The sequence below is a fragment of the Phodopus roborovskii genome, unplaced genomic scaffold (assembly GCF_943737965.1).
Source record: "Phodopus roborovskii unplaced genomic scaffold, PHOROB, whole genome shotgun sequence".
Taxonomy (NCBI): domain Eukaryota; kingdom Metazoa; phylum Chordata; class Mammalia; order Rodentia; family Cricetidae; genus Phodopus; species Phodopus roborovskii.
In genome coordinates this window covers 178,198-193,360 of record NW_026126009.1, presented here as the reverse complement: position 1 = coordinate 193,360, position 15,163 = coordinate 178,198, and the positions used below count along the sequence as shown (strand labels likewise).

The 15,163-nt window shown below is 37.5% G+C and overlaps 1 protein-coding gene across 2 annotated transcripts in view; it reads left to right on the top strand.

Annotated features, from left to right (window-relative positions):
• The window catches only part of Rp2 (RP2 activator of ARL3 GTPase), a 33,086-nt gene that overhangs the window by 13,435 nt on the left and 4,488 nt on the right, over positions 1-15,163 (top strand). For both annotated transcript variants that reach the window (XM_051179306.1, XM_051179307.1), the window contains exon 3: positions 2,659-2,773. In XM_051179306.1, coding sequence (XP_051035263.1) covers positions 2,659-2,773 — 115 coding nt within the window. The remainder of the gene's footprint in view (positions 1-2,658; positions 2,774-15,163) is intronic.

Here is a 15,163-nt window from a genome sequence, read left to right as displayed (position 1 = left end):
GACATGCTCTTTTAATTGTAAAACTTTATTTTTTAAAAATGACAACATTAATGATTTAAACTTGAAGAAATCCCCTTCTGCCTAAACAGTTTGTAAGTATGAGCCACAAAGAACTTTGCTCATTTAAGATGACAATTTTAGAATAGGTTAAAGGTGACTCTTTGCAGACGGTTGAAGTCTCATAGTCAGCTTCCCTCTCCACAGAATCCCTAGTTAGTTTCCACGTTTAATTGGGAAGGGTAAAATGCACATGGGTCCCAGACGTTTCCATTTTATGTGAACTTGACTTTCCTTCCTTCCTTCCTTCCTTCCTTCCTTCCTTCCTTCCTTTTTTCCTTCCTTCCTTCATTGATTTTCTGAAAAGCCTTCCTTCCTTCCTTCATTGATTTTCTGAAAAGTCACATGGCTTTTTCCACAACAAGTGAATGTGTAAAATCTCTTTGTATACAGCATAATACTGGCAAGTGACCAGTGATATTTGAATTCGTTGGTTCATACATGATTGAGTTTTCACTGAGTTTACTCCATGCATCCTCAAAACCACTAATGAATACAAAAGGCATAAGGAGCCCAACTAACACACTGAGGGTCTTCATCACAACTCAATCCATGATGCTAGGAAAAGGGAAAGACCTGAATGTTATGTTGAGAGATTATATGTTCTTTTAAATAATACTTGAGTTAGCAAAGAAACTAGTTAGTTCTGAAAAAAAGTTAAGTTTTTGTCACAGCACAGCTGTATTAGGTAGGACACCTTAGACTTGGAAGTGAAGTTCCCAACGCTAGTTTGCTGAAGAATAGCACAAAATTACTTTATGTAATGTTTTCACAAACAACATATGGTTTTCTGAGATAGGGAGTATGAAACTTGAGAGGGTTGGGTGTTCTAGAAAGGCTGGTTAAAGCAGAAAGCACATTGCATAGGCAGTTAAGGGAAGTTACTGAGACTTTGTTTGCTCACCTCCAAAATTACTTGTTTGCTTTTATATGAATCACATATATTTATGAGATAAATTACACTTGATCTTAGCCAAAAGGCCGAGAAGCGATTTATGAGATAAATTAGAGTAAACAAGGCTTGAATTATTTAAAAGTCTTCAGAAATATGACTCATGTAAAAGAGTCTGTAAATATCTTCAGTGAAAATATTAAGATACATACAGCTTCATAGTTCATGTTAGTTTTATTTATTTATTTTTTGGTTTTTCGAGACAAACATTTTCTGTATTGCTTTGGAGCCTGTCCTGGAACTAGCTCTGTAGACCAGGCTGGCCTCAAACTCACAGAGATCCACCTGCCTCTGCCTCTGCCTCCTGACTGCTGGGATTAAAGATGTGAGCCACCAACACCCGGCTTCATGTTTAGTTTTAGATAATGGTATCTTCAGCTAATCCCTTTTCTTTTTGAGGAAACATCTTATGCAGCTTGTGTTGGCCTTGAGCTGCGTATGTAGCCAAAGATGGCCTTAAATTCTTGATACTCCTGCCTTTACCTCCTGAGTGCTAGTATTATAGGTGTGAGCCAACATGCTTGGCCATTTAAACATAACCTTTTTAGTTTATATATTTGACTATAAAATGATGGTTGAAGAATAATATATAAAATTAGAAACAGTGTTAAGATTGATTCTTATACAGTTAACATCTAGCAGTAATGTCCATAGAGTTTATTGTAATTTTTAATGTATCTTCTTGTCTGTGGCTGCAGTGAGTGAGAGTCCTGAAATAGGATGTGAGTTTTATTCAATTTGATGGTGTGATAGTCAGTAATATAACCATAGCATGAAGTATTAAGAGCTGTTACCACCGATTTTATAGAATAAATTGGAAGATGTTTGAAATCAATTAAAGACAAATTTGTAAAAATATGTAGGTAACTGATTTTTAAAAAATTCTCATTTGGATTTTGTTTTTGTTTTGTTTTTGTTTTGTTTTTTGATTTTTTGAGACATGATTTCTCTGGGTAGCCCTGGCTGTCCTGGAACTCACTCTAGACCAGGATGGCCTGGAACTCACAGAAATACGCCTACCTCTACCTCCTGAGTGCTGGGTTTAAAAGCATGGGCCACTACTACCCAGCCTAGAAAAATTCTTTAATCCATCATAACATTAACTTAATTTAGAATCAGAGCTCTGTTGACTAATACTTATATAACCTCAGGCAAGTTCTTAACCATGTGATATTTTAGTTGTCTCTTCTCTACAAGGAAGATGGTGATAGTACTTGTCTCATGAGAGGTTAAATGTAATATGTATGTATGTATGTACCACGTTCAGAAAACTTCATGTACATAATAAGTGCTCCCATATGTGTGGTCTATAACTCTTGCACTATACTATATAAATTGATGTAATGACTTTTAAAATTAACATGAGGTAGTATTTTTCCATTTTATTTTAACTTCTTTACTATATTTAACAAATTATGTTGATTTTAATGAACTATGGTATTTTTCATTGATCATGTACTGTATCATCAAATTAAACTTCTGTTTAATAGTTGTAAAGAAATGACAGCAGAGTCTGAATTACTAAAAACTACTAAAACAAAATCAGACTGCTGTGTTGCATTGTATACAGAAAAATGCTCAAATAATAAAACCGTGTTTTCATCTCAGAAGTTCATTTTAAAATTTGAATGAAATTTTATTCTCCACAGATGGTTGGTAAGGGGTTTTTCCTAGTGCAGACAAAGGAGGTGTCAATGAAAGCTGAAGATGCTCAAAGGGTCTTCCGAGAAAAGGCATCTGACTATTTTCTTCTCCTGAACAAAGGTATTTTCTGGATGACTGGGGTTCTTTTGTGGTTATTTCTTGACTGACTCTCTTAACATTTTTCTTCTTCTATCTTGCCTTCTCTTCCTCTTTTGTTTCTTTCCAATACCCACGAAGCCCTGTATAACTCACTTTTTTTCCTGTTTGTGTTCTTAGTATACATTTCTGTATTTTAGTTTTCATTTTATTACTATTTTACTTTTGTACTGTTACAAAGCACATGATAACGATGTGATTTGGCTGTACTGAAAAGGAAGAAATATAAGTCATTATCTTCTGTTTTCATATAATTAACTTCTCATGAAAAAATATAATTAACCCTGGTAAGTAAATACCACCAGTAAGTTTCAGATATTGAAGAAATATGCATAAGAGGAACTAGAATCTGTGTTCCCTGCTAAAGAGCTGCTGCTTGCCTATATTTTCCTATGGGCATACTGACTTGGGAGGTCAAAGTACTGTCTATCTGCTGGGAGTAGGGACATTGTTTGCTCAAGACTCTAAGCTGGTATGACTAGAAATATAGAATGTTAATTAGGTATACCTATAGATAGGGCACATCTGTATGTGTGTTATTTATGTATAAATAAATTATAATGAATTCTAAAATTGTGCATGAAAAAAGCATTGGTTAGGATAATTTTAATCAATAATGCTTTGTGTAATTGAGACATTAAATGTTAGCACAGTATTTCATATCCTATTTTTAGTGATTGTAGTAGTGGTGAGGACTTAACCCAGTGCTTGAGTCTACCTCAGAATATATTTTGACATAGGAACATTCACATGAAATCTTGAAAATTAACCTTAAACTCTCATCAACTTTCAGAAATAGAACTGCTAGACTGAGTCTAGTGGATATCCTAAAGTGTGAGGGTTAGTGTTGAAGTCAGTAATGAGTCAAGGGTTTATATATTTGTATAATACTAGTAAAGAAGTCTTCCAGAATTGCTTCAACCTAAACATTACCTGTCTTTAAATAATACAATGCTTTAAATAATACAGTGCTTCACATGGAAGTAGTAAAAATGTTTTGTTGCTGGAAGAAGTAGAACTAAAACCAGTGAGCATATGTTATGAGAATTTCAGGAAATAAACGCCATACAAACTAGTCTTTAAAAACAGAGATGCTGGGGCTGGAGACATGGCTCAGTGATTAAAAGTATTGACTGCTGTTCCACAGGACCCAGGTTTGATTCCCAGCACTGACATGGCAGCTCACAGCTGCTGTAATTCCAATTCTAGGGAATCTGACACCTTCATACCAATGCACATAAAATTAAAATTGATTGATTAATTAAAAAACAAAAACAGAGATGCCTACAGAAAGTACTCAAAGACTGAAGCAGTCATGTCAGGTCAAAAGACTCAGCTTGAAGGAGTTTGCATTGGCAAAATTTGGGGACAGTTTAGATCAAAAAGAGTAATGGAAGTTGGGATAACAGTGGCAAAAGTGCTTGCCTAGTATGTTTGAGGACCTGGATTCCATTTCTAGCATTAAAATAAGTAAATAAATCCCACAAAGAATAATGCAGGCAATTTAACAACTATTCTGCATCTGTGGAAAAGGAGAGGCCTGAGCACACTCGTACTCCCTGTACTTGGGAGGAGGAGGCAAGAGGAGTTCAGGAGTTCAAGGCCATCCTCAGCGATATAATGAGTTCAGTCAGGACCAGCTTGGGCTGCTTGAGACCATTTCACAAAAGAGGGAAGGGGCAGTGGTGGCATAGGTCTTTAATCACAGCATCAGGAAAGCAGAGGCAGGCAGATCTCTGTGTGTTTGAGGCCAGTGTGGTCTACAGAGAGAGTTCCAGGACAGCCAAGACTACATAGTGAAACCCTGTCTCAAGAGACAAAAGAAAGAAACAAAATACCAAAAAGGGGAGATAATAGATTGAGTATAGGCTCCCTCCCTTGTCTTCTGCCTCCTCCCTTTCCTGTCTTTGTTCTTTTCTGTTTTAAAGTAGAGAAAGGGAAATTTTTCCATCCGTGTGATAACTGAATCAAGATAGGAAAGTTAGATGACACCATAAGGAAACAATGAACCAAGTCCAAAATACAAGATATTTTATAGCTAGCTAGGTTTCCTCAGATGAGAGAACTCTTTTAGAGTAAAATAATCTAAAGAGATGTAATAATTAATACAACGAGAGAACCTTGATTTGATATGGGAGTGATGTGAAGTGGGCTATAAAGACAGTTTTGAAACTAGGCAGTGTGAAGGTGATAGGCATTGTCCAATTTTTTTAGGTATGCAAATAGTATTGTGGCTAGGTAGAATATGCTTGCTAAGTATCATGGTGTCAGCAAAACAAAAATAAAACACGTGTGTGCACATGATGCATAGTATGTAGGTGCCAGCAAGATGACTCAGTGAGTAAAAGCACTTGCTACCAAGCTTGATGACCTTGTGTTCAGCACCAGGGTCCCACATGGAGGAGAGAGAGGCCTTACTCCCACAAGTTGTCCTCTGACTTACATACGTATACCATGGCATTAGTGGGCTTGAGTGTCCACACACATCCACATCTACAAAATTAAGTAAATATACAAATAAATTTTTTTAAACCTGTGTGGCTAAATTTTGGCTCTTGATTATAATGAGGTTTAATAAGGATCAGGAGAAACAGATAGGCCAAATAGATTTTTATTCAGGGAGAAATAACTTGCAACATAGACAGATGAACACCAGCAGGTTCCTGGTCCCAAGGATGCCTCCAGATGCCCTCCTGTACCCATGCTGCAAACAAGAGAGCTCCCGGAGGAGCTCCCTCCTCGGATTTAGTTCCCCCAGGTAACATCTGCCACTCTCCCCATCCCCCAATGGGCGTGATCAGTGCCATAGAGAATATCTCACTACATGATCATACTCAAAGGAAGATGGATATTTATACTGTTCTTTCAGTGTTTCTAGAATGTGTTTTTATAAAAATAAACAGTGGAGGGGTTGGAGCAATGGCTCAGCAGTTAAGAGCATTCACTGGCTGGTCCTCTAGAGTACCCAGGTCCTAGTCTCAGTGATGGCTGACAACTGGCTTTAATTCCAGCTCCTATAGATCTGATGCCCTCTTCTGGCCTCCACAGGCATTGCATGCACATGGTCCACAGACACACATGCAGGCAAAACACCCATACACATAAAACAATTGAAAGCAAAATAAAAACTTTAAATTTTTTTCTATATTATCCTTTTTTTTTATTTTTCAAGACAGACTTTCTCTGTGTAGCAGCCCTGGCTGTCCTGGAACTCAATCTGTAGACCAGGCTGCCCTTGAACTCACTGAGATCCACCTGCTTTTGTGTCCCTAGTTGCTGGAATTGAAGGTGTGTGCCACCACCACCTGGATATCTGTCTTATTCTTAACCCCCGCCCCCCAGTGAAGAAATAATTCAGTCTTCCCAATATTGAGTATATTGGGTCATGTGGAGTAGCAAGCACACTTGGTACTGGTATTCTAACAGTGGACTGGACCCATTTCAAGGTGCCCAATTGTCATTCTCAGGCAGATGGTTGGCCCGAGTAAGGCTGGTCTGTGCATTAGAGAATGTTGAACAGTGTTTCTGGCTCCTGCCCTCTAGATACACATTTCTTCAGTTGTAGCAACAACCAAAAATGTTTTTAGACATTGGCTGATGTCCTTTAAGGGGACAGAACAGTTCTCAGTTGAAAACCATTATTCTTGAAAATTCACTTTTAGTATAATTCATAGCTGAATATAAACTAGTCTTTAGCTACAGTTATCTCCTTTTAGTTAATAAACATTTCTATTTGACTATTAATAAGAGACTCTGTTGTTTTCCTTTCTAGGACTTTCAAACCTGACTAATCCTCAAAACTATCTAGGGTGTTTTTAAAGGCTTAAGTTTCCAGCTACTGTCTCAGAAGTCTTTGTGATATGTCCTTAGACATATAACATTTAGGTAGTTTCTCAGATGGTCCTTGGCATGAGCTAGACTTGTTTTCCTTTGTTTTAGAGGCTCATATTTCTTCAAGAAAAGCTGTAGATGAGATATCAGTCTAGTGGAGGGCAGGCAGACAGAATGGCTTTATAGGCCACTCCTGCTTTTTAAAAATCAATTTGTAGAATAATTTTAAATTTATAGAAATTTTGCAAAGACAGTATCAAGAGTTTCTGTATACCTTTTATCTGCTTCTCCAAATGTTAACATAGCCAAGGCGCATTTGTTAAAACCAAGAAATTTACATTAGTAAAATGTTAACTCATTTCACCAGATGTTTACTGGCAAGTTTCAGTTCCAGAATTCAATTCTAGATCCCACATTGGCTTTAGTTGCTTTGTTTCCTGAATCGCCTCAACTCTGTGACAGTTTTAAAACTTCTTCTGTTTTTCATAATCTGAAACTTTGAAACACCTCTGGTTAGTTTGAAGAATATTGTTCTGTTGAGAATTATGTGCTGTTTTCTCAGGTTAGAAAAGGTTGTAGGTGTTGGAGAAGAGGTGAAGGGCCCATCTCTTCACATTACAGCCTAAGCTCAGCATGAGATGGTATCTGCTATACTTAGTTATCTTGCATTGCAGGGGGAGCATTTGTACCAAAGGATGAATGTAGAAGTCAAAGGATAAACTTGTGGAAGCTTACTGTTATCTTCTACCACATGGGTCCCAGGGATGAAACTCAGATTGTCAGGCTTTTACTCTGTTTCCCATCAGTGTAGAGATTCATGTTTTGTTTGGCACTTCTTGAATGTTTTTCAGCTTTATTGATGCATGATTGTCAGACATTACATTTTAAAGTACATAATCTAGTGACCTTACCTAGTCATGTATTATAAATGAATATAATAAACAGTTACCTCATATAATTATCTTAATTAAAAATATTCCTATAGAGGTTAGAGTACAACCTTGTTAAGTCCTTTCTTTTTTTCTACCTTTACTGGGTTCTGGGGATTGAACTTAGGTTTCCGGATTTGTGCAGCAAACTTTTTATCCACTGAGTCATTTCGATGGTCTATAATTGCCCTTTTGTGGTAAAAGCTTTTAAAGTCGTATCTTAACAATTTTCTAGTATAGTCACCATGCTATTAAATCCTAAGAACTTACTTACCATGTGTGTATGTGTGTCTGTGTGTGTGTGTGTGTGTGTGTGTGTGTGTGTGTGTGGTTGTGGTTGTGCTGTGGCTTAAACTCCATGCATTCTAGACAGGACATAGCTCAAGCTATACATGCAATTCCAACTTGCTAACCATATAACTGTATAAGTTTATATGATGTAAGCAGCTTGCAGTTTCTCCAGCCTCTAAGCCCTGGGATCTACTATGTTATCTTATTTGTGTGGATTCAAATTTTCAAGATTCCATATGTAACTGAAATTATACAGTATCTTTCTATGTTTTACTTATCGTACTGCCCTGTGACTCACCCATGTGGTTGCAAATGGCAAGGTCTTTTTTATGGCAGAGTAGACACAAGTGCGTGTGGGGGTATGAGAGACACTTTAAAAAAAAATAAAGCTGTACTATGTAACCCTAGATGACTTGGAACGTACAGAGATCTGCCTGTCTCTGCCCTCCAAGTGCTAGGATTAAACACATATGCCACCTAGAGTACTCCATACCATACTTTTTTTGTCTACCTATCTGTCAGCAAGAACCCTAAATTTGACTCCATTTCTTGGTTATAGTGAATAATGCCTCAATAATGCAGGAATTCTTTTGGGTCAGTGATTTGATTTCTTTTGAATATATACCCAAAAGTGGGATTGGGTATATATTTTTAATATATACCCAAAAGTGGGATATGGCAGTTCTATTTTCGAATTTCTTTTTAAATTATTTATTTATTTATTTTATATAACCAAGTCCATTTAAATGAAAACAAACATTTATAGACAATATTTGGGAATTTGGGCGTCATTCTTTCCAAACTACTTCCTGCTGGTAAGGGGCGCTGTCATGGGGGATTCTAAGAAGATACAGAAATCATGGCTGTAGTCTGTAAGGCTGCTTTGTCCAGCTGTTTTGAATATAGGATCACCTGGTACTCTGTTTCAGGCGGTCTGGCTTGATCAAACCACATTAGTCTGGAAGGAATCCATAGCTTTTCATTTTCTGTGGAAACAAAAATAGAAATCCTTTTCCCCAGTAACTTGTCCTTGAACTTAAATTTTGGAGTTAAAGCATTTTTTTAATTTAATTTATTATTTTACATGTCGATCCCAGTTTCCTCTCCCTCCCTCCCTTTTACCCTCTCTGCCCTCTCACATGCACTCTAACCACCCCCCTCCCCAATTCCATATGTAGGGGAATGCCATCCAGTTGGGGTCATGTAGATCTGATATTTTTGAATTTTTTGAAGAAGTATTTTCATAATGGCTTTAACAATTTCAATTCCCACTAGCAGTACACAAGGGTTCTTCTTGCTTCACATCCTCAGCAATGCATTTCTCTTTGTTATAATAGCACACCTAACATGCATGTGAAGTTGATCTCTCACCATGGGCTTGATTTGCATTTTCTTGATTAGTTGACATTCAGTACCTTTTCATTGGTGTTTCTAGTTTTATTAATAGATTCAAAGAACTGCTCTGCATTTTATTTTTTTTCTTTACAATTCCATTAGGTTTCTGTTCTCGTATTTATTGTTTCCTTACTTTAACTAACATTAGGTATGATTTGTTCTTTCTCTAGTTTCTTAAAGTTTGAGCATAAGTTATAGATTTTAGTATGATTTTTGACATTGAAAACTTACAGCGAACAGCATGCCTGAGTGAAGCATATGTATACAAGGCTTCCTCACTTAGGTACAAATGGACACCATGTTTGGGGGCTATGTCAACACCAAAATCAATAGGGATCTCCAAAATACAAAAAATAAGACACAAGTCAGACAACAGAATGGATGCTTGCTTATATATGAATAATAAAAGAAAGCTAAACCTCACTCATCTAGGGACATGAACTTCAAGCATGTCTGAGAATAGCTACAAAAGTAGAGCAAGTATTGGTGGGGGAGGAGAATTGTACACACTCGATGGACTTAGGGGTAGTTACAGAAGAATTTTAACAAGTAGGCAAGTGAGGATCTACTGTATATGTATTTAACAATGATTTTTTTCCCCCATAAGTATGCCTTTAGCTATAACCTGCAACTTTCAGCACATTGTATTTTCATATTCATTTAGTACAAGATTTGGTAAAATACAGCTCACAGCCTGCATTAGAAAATGAAGTTTTATGGGAATATGGCCATACTCATTCTTTCATCTGTTCTGTTGCTTTTGTGTGACAACCAAAGAGTTGTTTCGTGGTAGGCAATGTATAATTCACAAGGCCTAAATTATTTTATCAGGTCCTTTATAGAGAAAGTAACTTGACATCTAATTTAGTGAAAAGTATTTTTTTTAAAGATTTATTTATTATGTATAGTCTTCTGCATGTATATGTGCCTGCCCACCAGAAGAAGGTACCAGATCTCATTATGGATGTAATTCCCCTATGATTGTTGGGAATTGAATTCAGGACCTCTAGAAGAGCAGCCAGTGCTCTTAATCTCTGAGCCATCTCTAAGTTAGTTTTGTAGAAGTAAATTGTAATTTACATAATTTTCATCTACCTTATAATATAATCCAATTTAGCTCATAGTATAAAAATCTGCTAACATATTTTCAGAACTCCCTTCCCACCCTGTGTCCTTTATCATTTCTTTTACAACCATGTTTATTATAATGCATTGTTATAATGGATTGTTAATGTTATTGCTTTGAATTGTCACATATTTTTAGAGTAATATAAAATAAGAAAAAGAGATCACATTTAACTAGCTGTTTTAGAACAGAGGAATGTCATGATCCTTTTAAAATGTAATTATTATTACTTTGTTGTAGGGGGCAAGCAGAGAGACCAGGAGGCTATTGCTCTAATCTGTCTAATTGATGCAGGATAGTTGCAAAATGATAACTTTCTGGTTATATCACCACCTCTACATCTATTAGCAGATGTTACAAGAACACCTTGTACAAAGCACTGTTTGACTTGAAATATGTCTCACATCAGAAAAGCATAATAAAGAGGAAAAATAAGCATCAGTTTTCAGAGTAATGAATTGGCACCCTAGCAACCCCAGGAGTGTCTAGTGTGTTTTGTTTGCTTTTTGTCTAAATACCATTATGAATTCAAGGATTTCTTTTTTGAGGTTTAAAACCAGCTTTATTTGTAACTATCAACATACAAATCATTTATCTATAAAATAATAGCATCTATTTCCTAATTCACAAATGTTTCACAAAATCAAAATCCTTCCCAAGAAAATGTGACTGTAAGCGAAGATATTACTAATATTTAGCCTAAGCTTTAACTTAAGAGATGAGAATGACAAATTAGAGAACCTGCCTTTAATACATCAATTGCAGATCTTAATGCTGCAGATGAAAGATCTGGTTAATTCAAGTATTTTTTATATATTCAGTGTGTTTTACTGATTTTACCATGTCTCATATTTAGGTAACCCCTTCAGGCTGTCTTTTGTATGTATCCTTTTGATGCACTGTATTGGCCTTGAAAATTTTCAATGCTTTTTTTCTCAACAAGATATTTTGGCTTGGTATGATGGTGCACATTTGTAATCCCAGCATTCAGGAGGCTGTTGCTAGGCAGTCTGTACTCTATGAAAACACACTGACCTCAAATTCACTATGTAGCTGAGACTGGCCCTAAACTCCCAATAAGATTATAGTCATGGGCTAACTACACCTCTCACATCTTTTATTTTAATGGGGAAATTCTTACATACAAAAAGTAGACAGAAGTGCTGGACAATGGTGGCTCATGCCTTTAATCTCAGTACTTGGGGGGCAGAAGCAGGTGGGCCTCTGTGAGTTCAAGGCCAGCCTGGTCTAGAAAACAAGTTCCATGACAGCCAGAGATGTTACAAAGAAAAATCCTGTCTCAAGGTTAAAAAAATGTAAGACAAAAGAGTCTGGTATGATGGTACCTGCCTTTAATCCCAGCACTTGGAAGTTAGAGGAAAAGGCAGGTGAATCTTTATTAGTTTGATGCCAGCCTGGTCTACATACCAAGTTCAGGCCAGCCAGTGCTAATTAAGTAGTGGGAATCTTTCAAAAAATAAAAACAAAAAAAGGTTAGATAGTAAGCCCTATATCTGCCACCTTGTTTTCACAGTTGCCAAATGTGTTCATAAGTTTGCCATTGCTATAAAAAATAACTGAAATAATCAGCTTAGTTAAAAAAAAGTTTTATTTTGCCTTGCAACTTTGGGAGGTTTCAGTCTATGACTGACCAGCCTTGTTCCTTTGGGCTTTCAGTGGCACAGTACACTGTGATGGGAACACATGTCTAGAAGAAGCCCATTCACCCTGTACCTGAAACAAAAGGAGGAAGACATAAGACCCCATGGTCCCCAAAAACATAAAATCTCCCACATGAAGAGATGTCTTGAAGTTTCTGCTACCTTCCAATAGTTCTTTGGGCTGGGTACTAAGCTTTTTAACACATGAACTAAAGGCTTAGCCAGTATAAGACTTAGTTAATTTTTCTTTTATAATACTTTTCTCCTGAACGTTTTGGTTGCTTACAATATTGTTTTAACATAATGGTGGTTTTGTAATAACAGCAACTTTTACTACCACTGTAAGATTAATGAAGTTGTAAGGCCTTTCTATATTTTTCTACTTAGGCCATATACCATTGAGGATATACAAACATTGCCTTCTGTTGTATAGAATAAAGTTTTTGTATGGTCATATCACTAATTTGATAGACTCATTTGTTTTAGTTTTTTTTTTTTTGAGACAGGGTTCTCTGTGACTTTGGAGGCTATCTTGGAACTAGCTCTTGTAGACCAGGCTGGTCTGGAACTCAAAGATCCACCTGCATCTGCCTGCAAAGTGTTGGGCTTAAAGGTGTGAGCCACCACTGCCCTGTGATACCCTCTTCTTATCACCCACAGAAGTCTGCCTTCTGCTGACCTGTGGATTACGAGCTTTTGGAAGACTTACCTACAGTTGGCCCAAGCAACGTGGAGAAAGTCGATTCCACTGCCCTCTTGTCCACGGTCCTTAGAGCCCTTTTGCAGCAGTTGAGATAAAAGGCAGGATTTCTCAGTGGCTAGCATTGCCACATTTGTGGGTGGAGCTTCTTCAGTGTCCATCAGTCTTCTTGGAGGAAATGGGTGGTGCCAGCAGCTGGCCTTACTCTCTGTTATAAAAGCTCTTTAGTGAAACATTTTTAAATGCCATATTCTCTAGATCTCTGAGCATTTGAGGACTGTCTGACTGTCTAGCATACCTTAGTATACAAAAATATGTCTTTAGTTACTTGCCTTAAGCACGCAGGTGGCTAGGTAAGGCTTTATCCCTGTAATTAATTAATCTGTCTGGAAAACTGGATCCAAGCTGAGAGGCTGTGGAGGGATGTTTTACTCAGAGCCATGCAGCCTGACTGTAACTGGTTTTAACTTAGTAGGTTAGACTTATACCTGTAAAGGACAAAGAGGTAGAGAAAAACTCCCTTTGATAATAGAGGTTTAACCTTTATAAACAGCTTACAGGAAAGACTGGGTGGCATAAATATTTTGTTAGCTTGACATAGATATTTATAACATTAAATGTTTACCACCATTAAAAAGCCACATAACAATTTAGAAGTATTTGAGACTTAGTACAGTTGAATTTAAGTTGTATGAAGTTAGCTTACATTTACATAAATTTAAATTAAATGTACAGATATATTAAACAGGACTGGGCAAAATTGAGAAGACTAGAATGTGAAGCTATGTATGACATGGTGAAAAAGAAATTAGAGACAAAGAATAAAGAATAAAGCAAGTAAAAGAATAAAAGCAAAAGGTAAATGAATTACAGGTTCTGCTGGTGGCAGAAGCTGGCTAGACTCCCTCTGCCTAGGTGGCTGGTGTAGCAGAGGGAAGAATCATGAGGGGTGAGGCTAGGCCACGTGGTCAAGACAGTGGCTGCCATAAACATATCTCCAACAGCTGGCAAAAATCATAAAGTTTTGAGATACAATTTTGTTGGCTTTTTTCTCTCCACGAGTGAAGCAGAAGGATTTGTGAAACTAAGAGTCCAAGGGGTACTACATCCAAAAAGACCACCGTAGGCCTGAGCAATGTATGTACCAGTCTAAGGGTATAAAACCCTAGAGACCCCTCGTGGGTCTGAGAAACGAATGCACCAGTCAACATGAGTGGTGCTAGGGCACAAAATCCGAAAACCTCATTCGTGGGAAAGAATGAAAAACTTGATCAAATGCTGCCTCAGCCCAGCCCACTGCCCTGAGACAGGCTGCAGCTGCAGCAGGCAGGAGAGTTTCAGCGTGGCGAGAAGAGAACAGAAACAAGTTTAGGGAAAGAGATTGTTTAGCAGAGAGGTAGAAAAAACTCCTTCCATCTACCTGTTCGCTGGCAGTAATTTGAAAGATCCAGTAAAATACCAGGATCTAAAGAGCCGTTACGCGGCCAATTTGAATTATTTTCTAGGGGATATATAGGCTAGTTTATTTCCCACGGGTGAAGTAAAAACAGGCCAATCATCTTTGGAACTCATCAGCCCAAGCATGTGGCCAAGGGCAAAGTGCTCAATAAGGACTCAGCAGTCCGAAGGCAGGAAAGCTTCAAGCCGGAATCTTAACTCGCCAGTGGGAAATGCACCAGACCCTAAGGAAACAAGTAATAATGGAAAAGTGTACCTTACCGAATTGTAGCCGGTGTGGGATGGTATTTTCCAGCGAAACAGGTGAATGGAGGTGGTTCGTAATCAGGGTCCCCAAATACCTCAGGCTGGCCATCCAACAATAGGCGGCTGCCAAGTACTCGAGGAGGGCCAATGCTGTTCTTTTGCTGCAGCTAATGCCTAAGAAACACAAACACGAGACTCAGCGCCCACGTGGAGTTTATTGAGAGAAGGGAGAGAAAGAGGGGGTAGCTGGTGGCCAACCGAAAGCAGGAGAGAGAGAGAACAGAGAGAGAGCAAAGAGAGAGCAAAGAAGCAGAGAGAGTCACAGGGGTTTTAAAGGAATTCAAATTAATGGATGGGAAAGGAGGCACAAATGTTTCTATTCAGATGACTAAAAATAAAAGTTTGATCTGTGCTTTTAGACTGCAGCTTTAAGACACACTTCTTTCTTTAAAAGCGTTATTACTTTGGCATTTGGCCTCAACTCCCTTTTGGTTTATTTCCATAGTTAGTGGGCTAGAATTTGGTTAGAAAGTAGGGGAGCTGAAATGAAAGCAGGCTGCCTAGTAAGACTACGTTGACTTGGATTATTTTTATATTGTTTGGTATTTTGCCTACTAGTGTTTTTACTGCTAAATGAGTGGGGATTCTTTGGTTTGTCTTGTTTGGTTTTGTTTTAAAAAAAGAAGAAGAAAAACCAGAGAAACCAGACAATTTTCA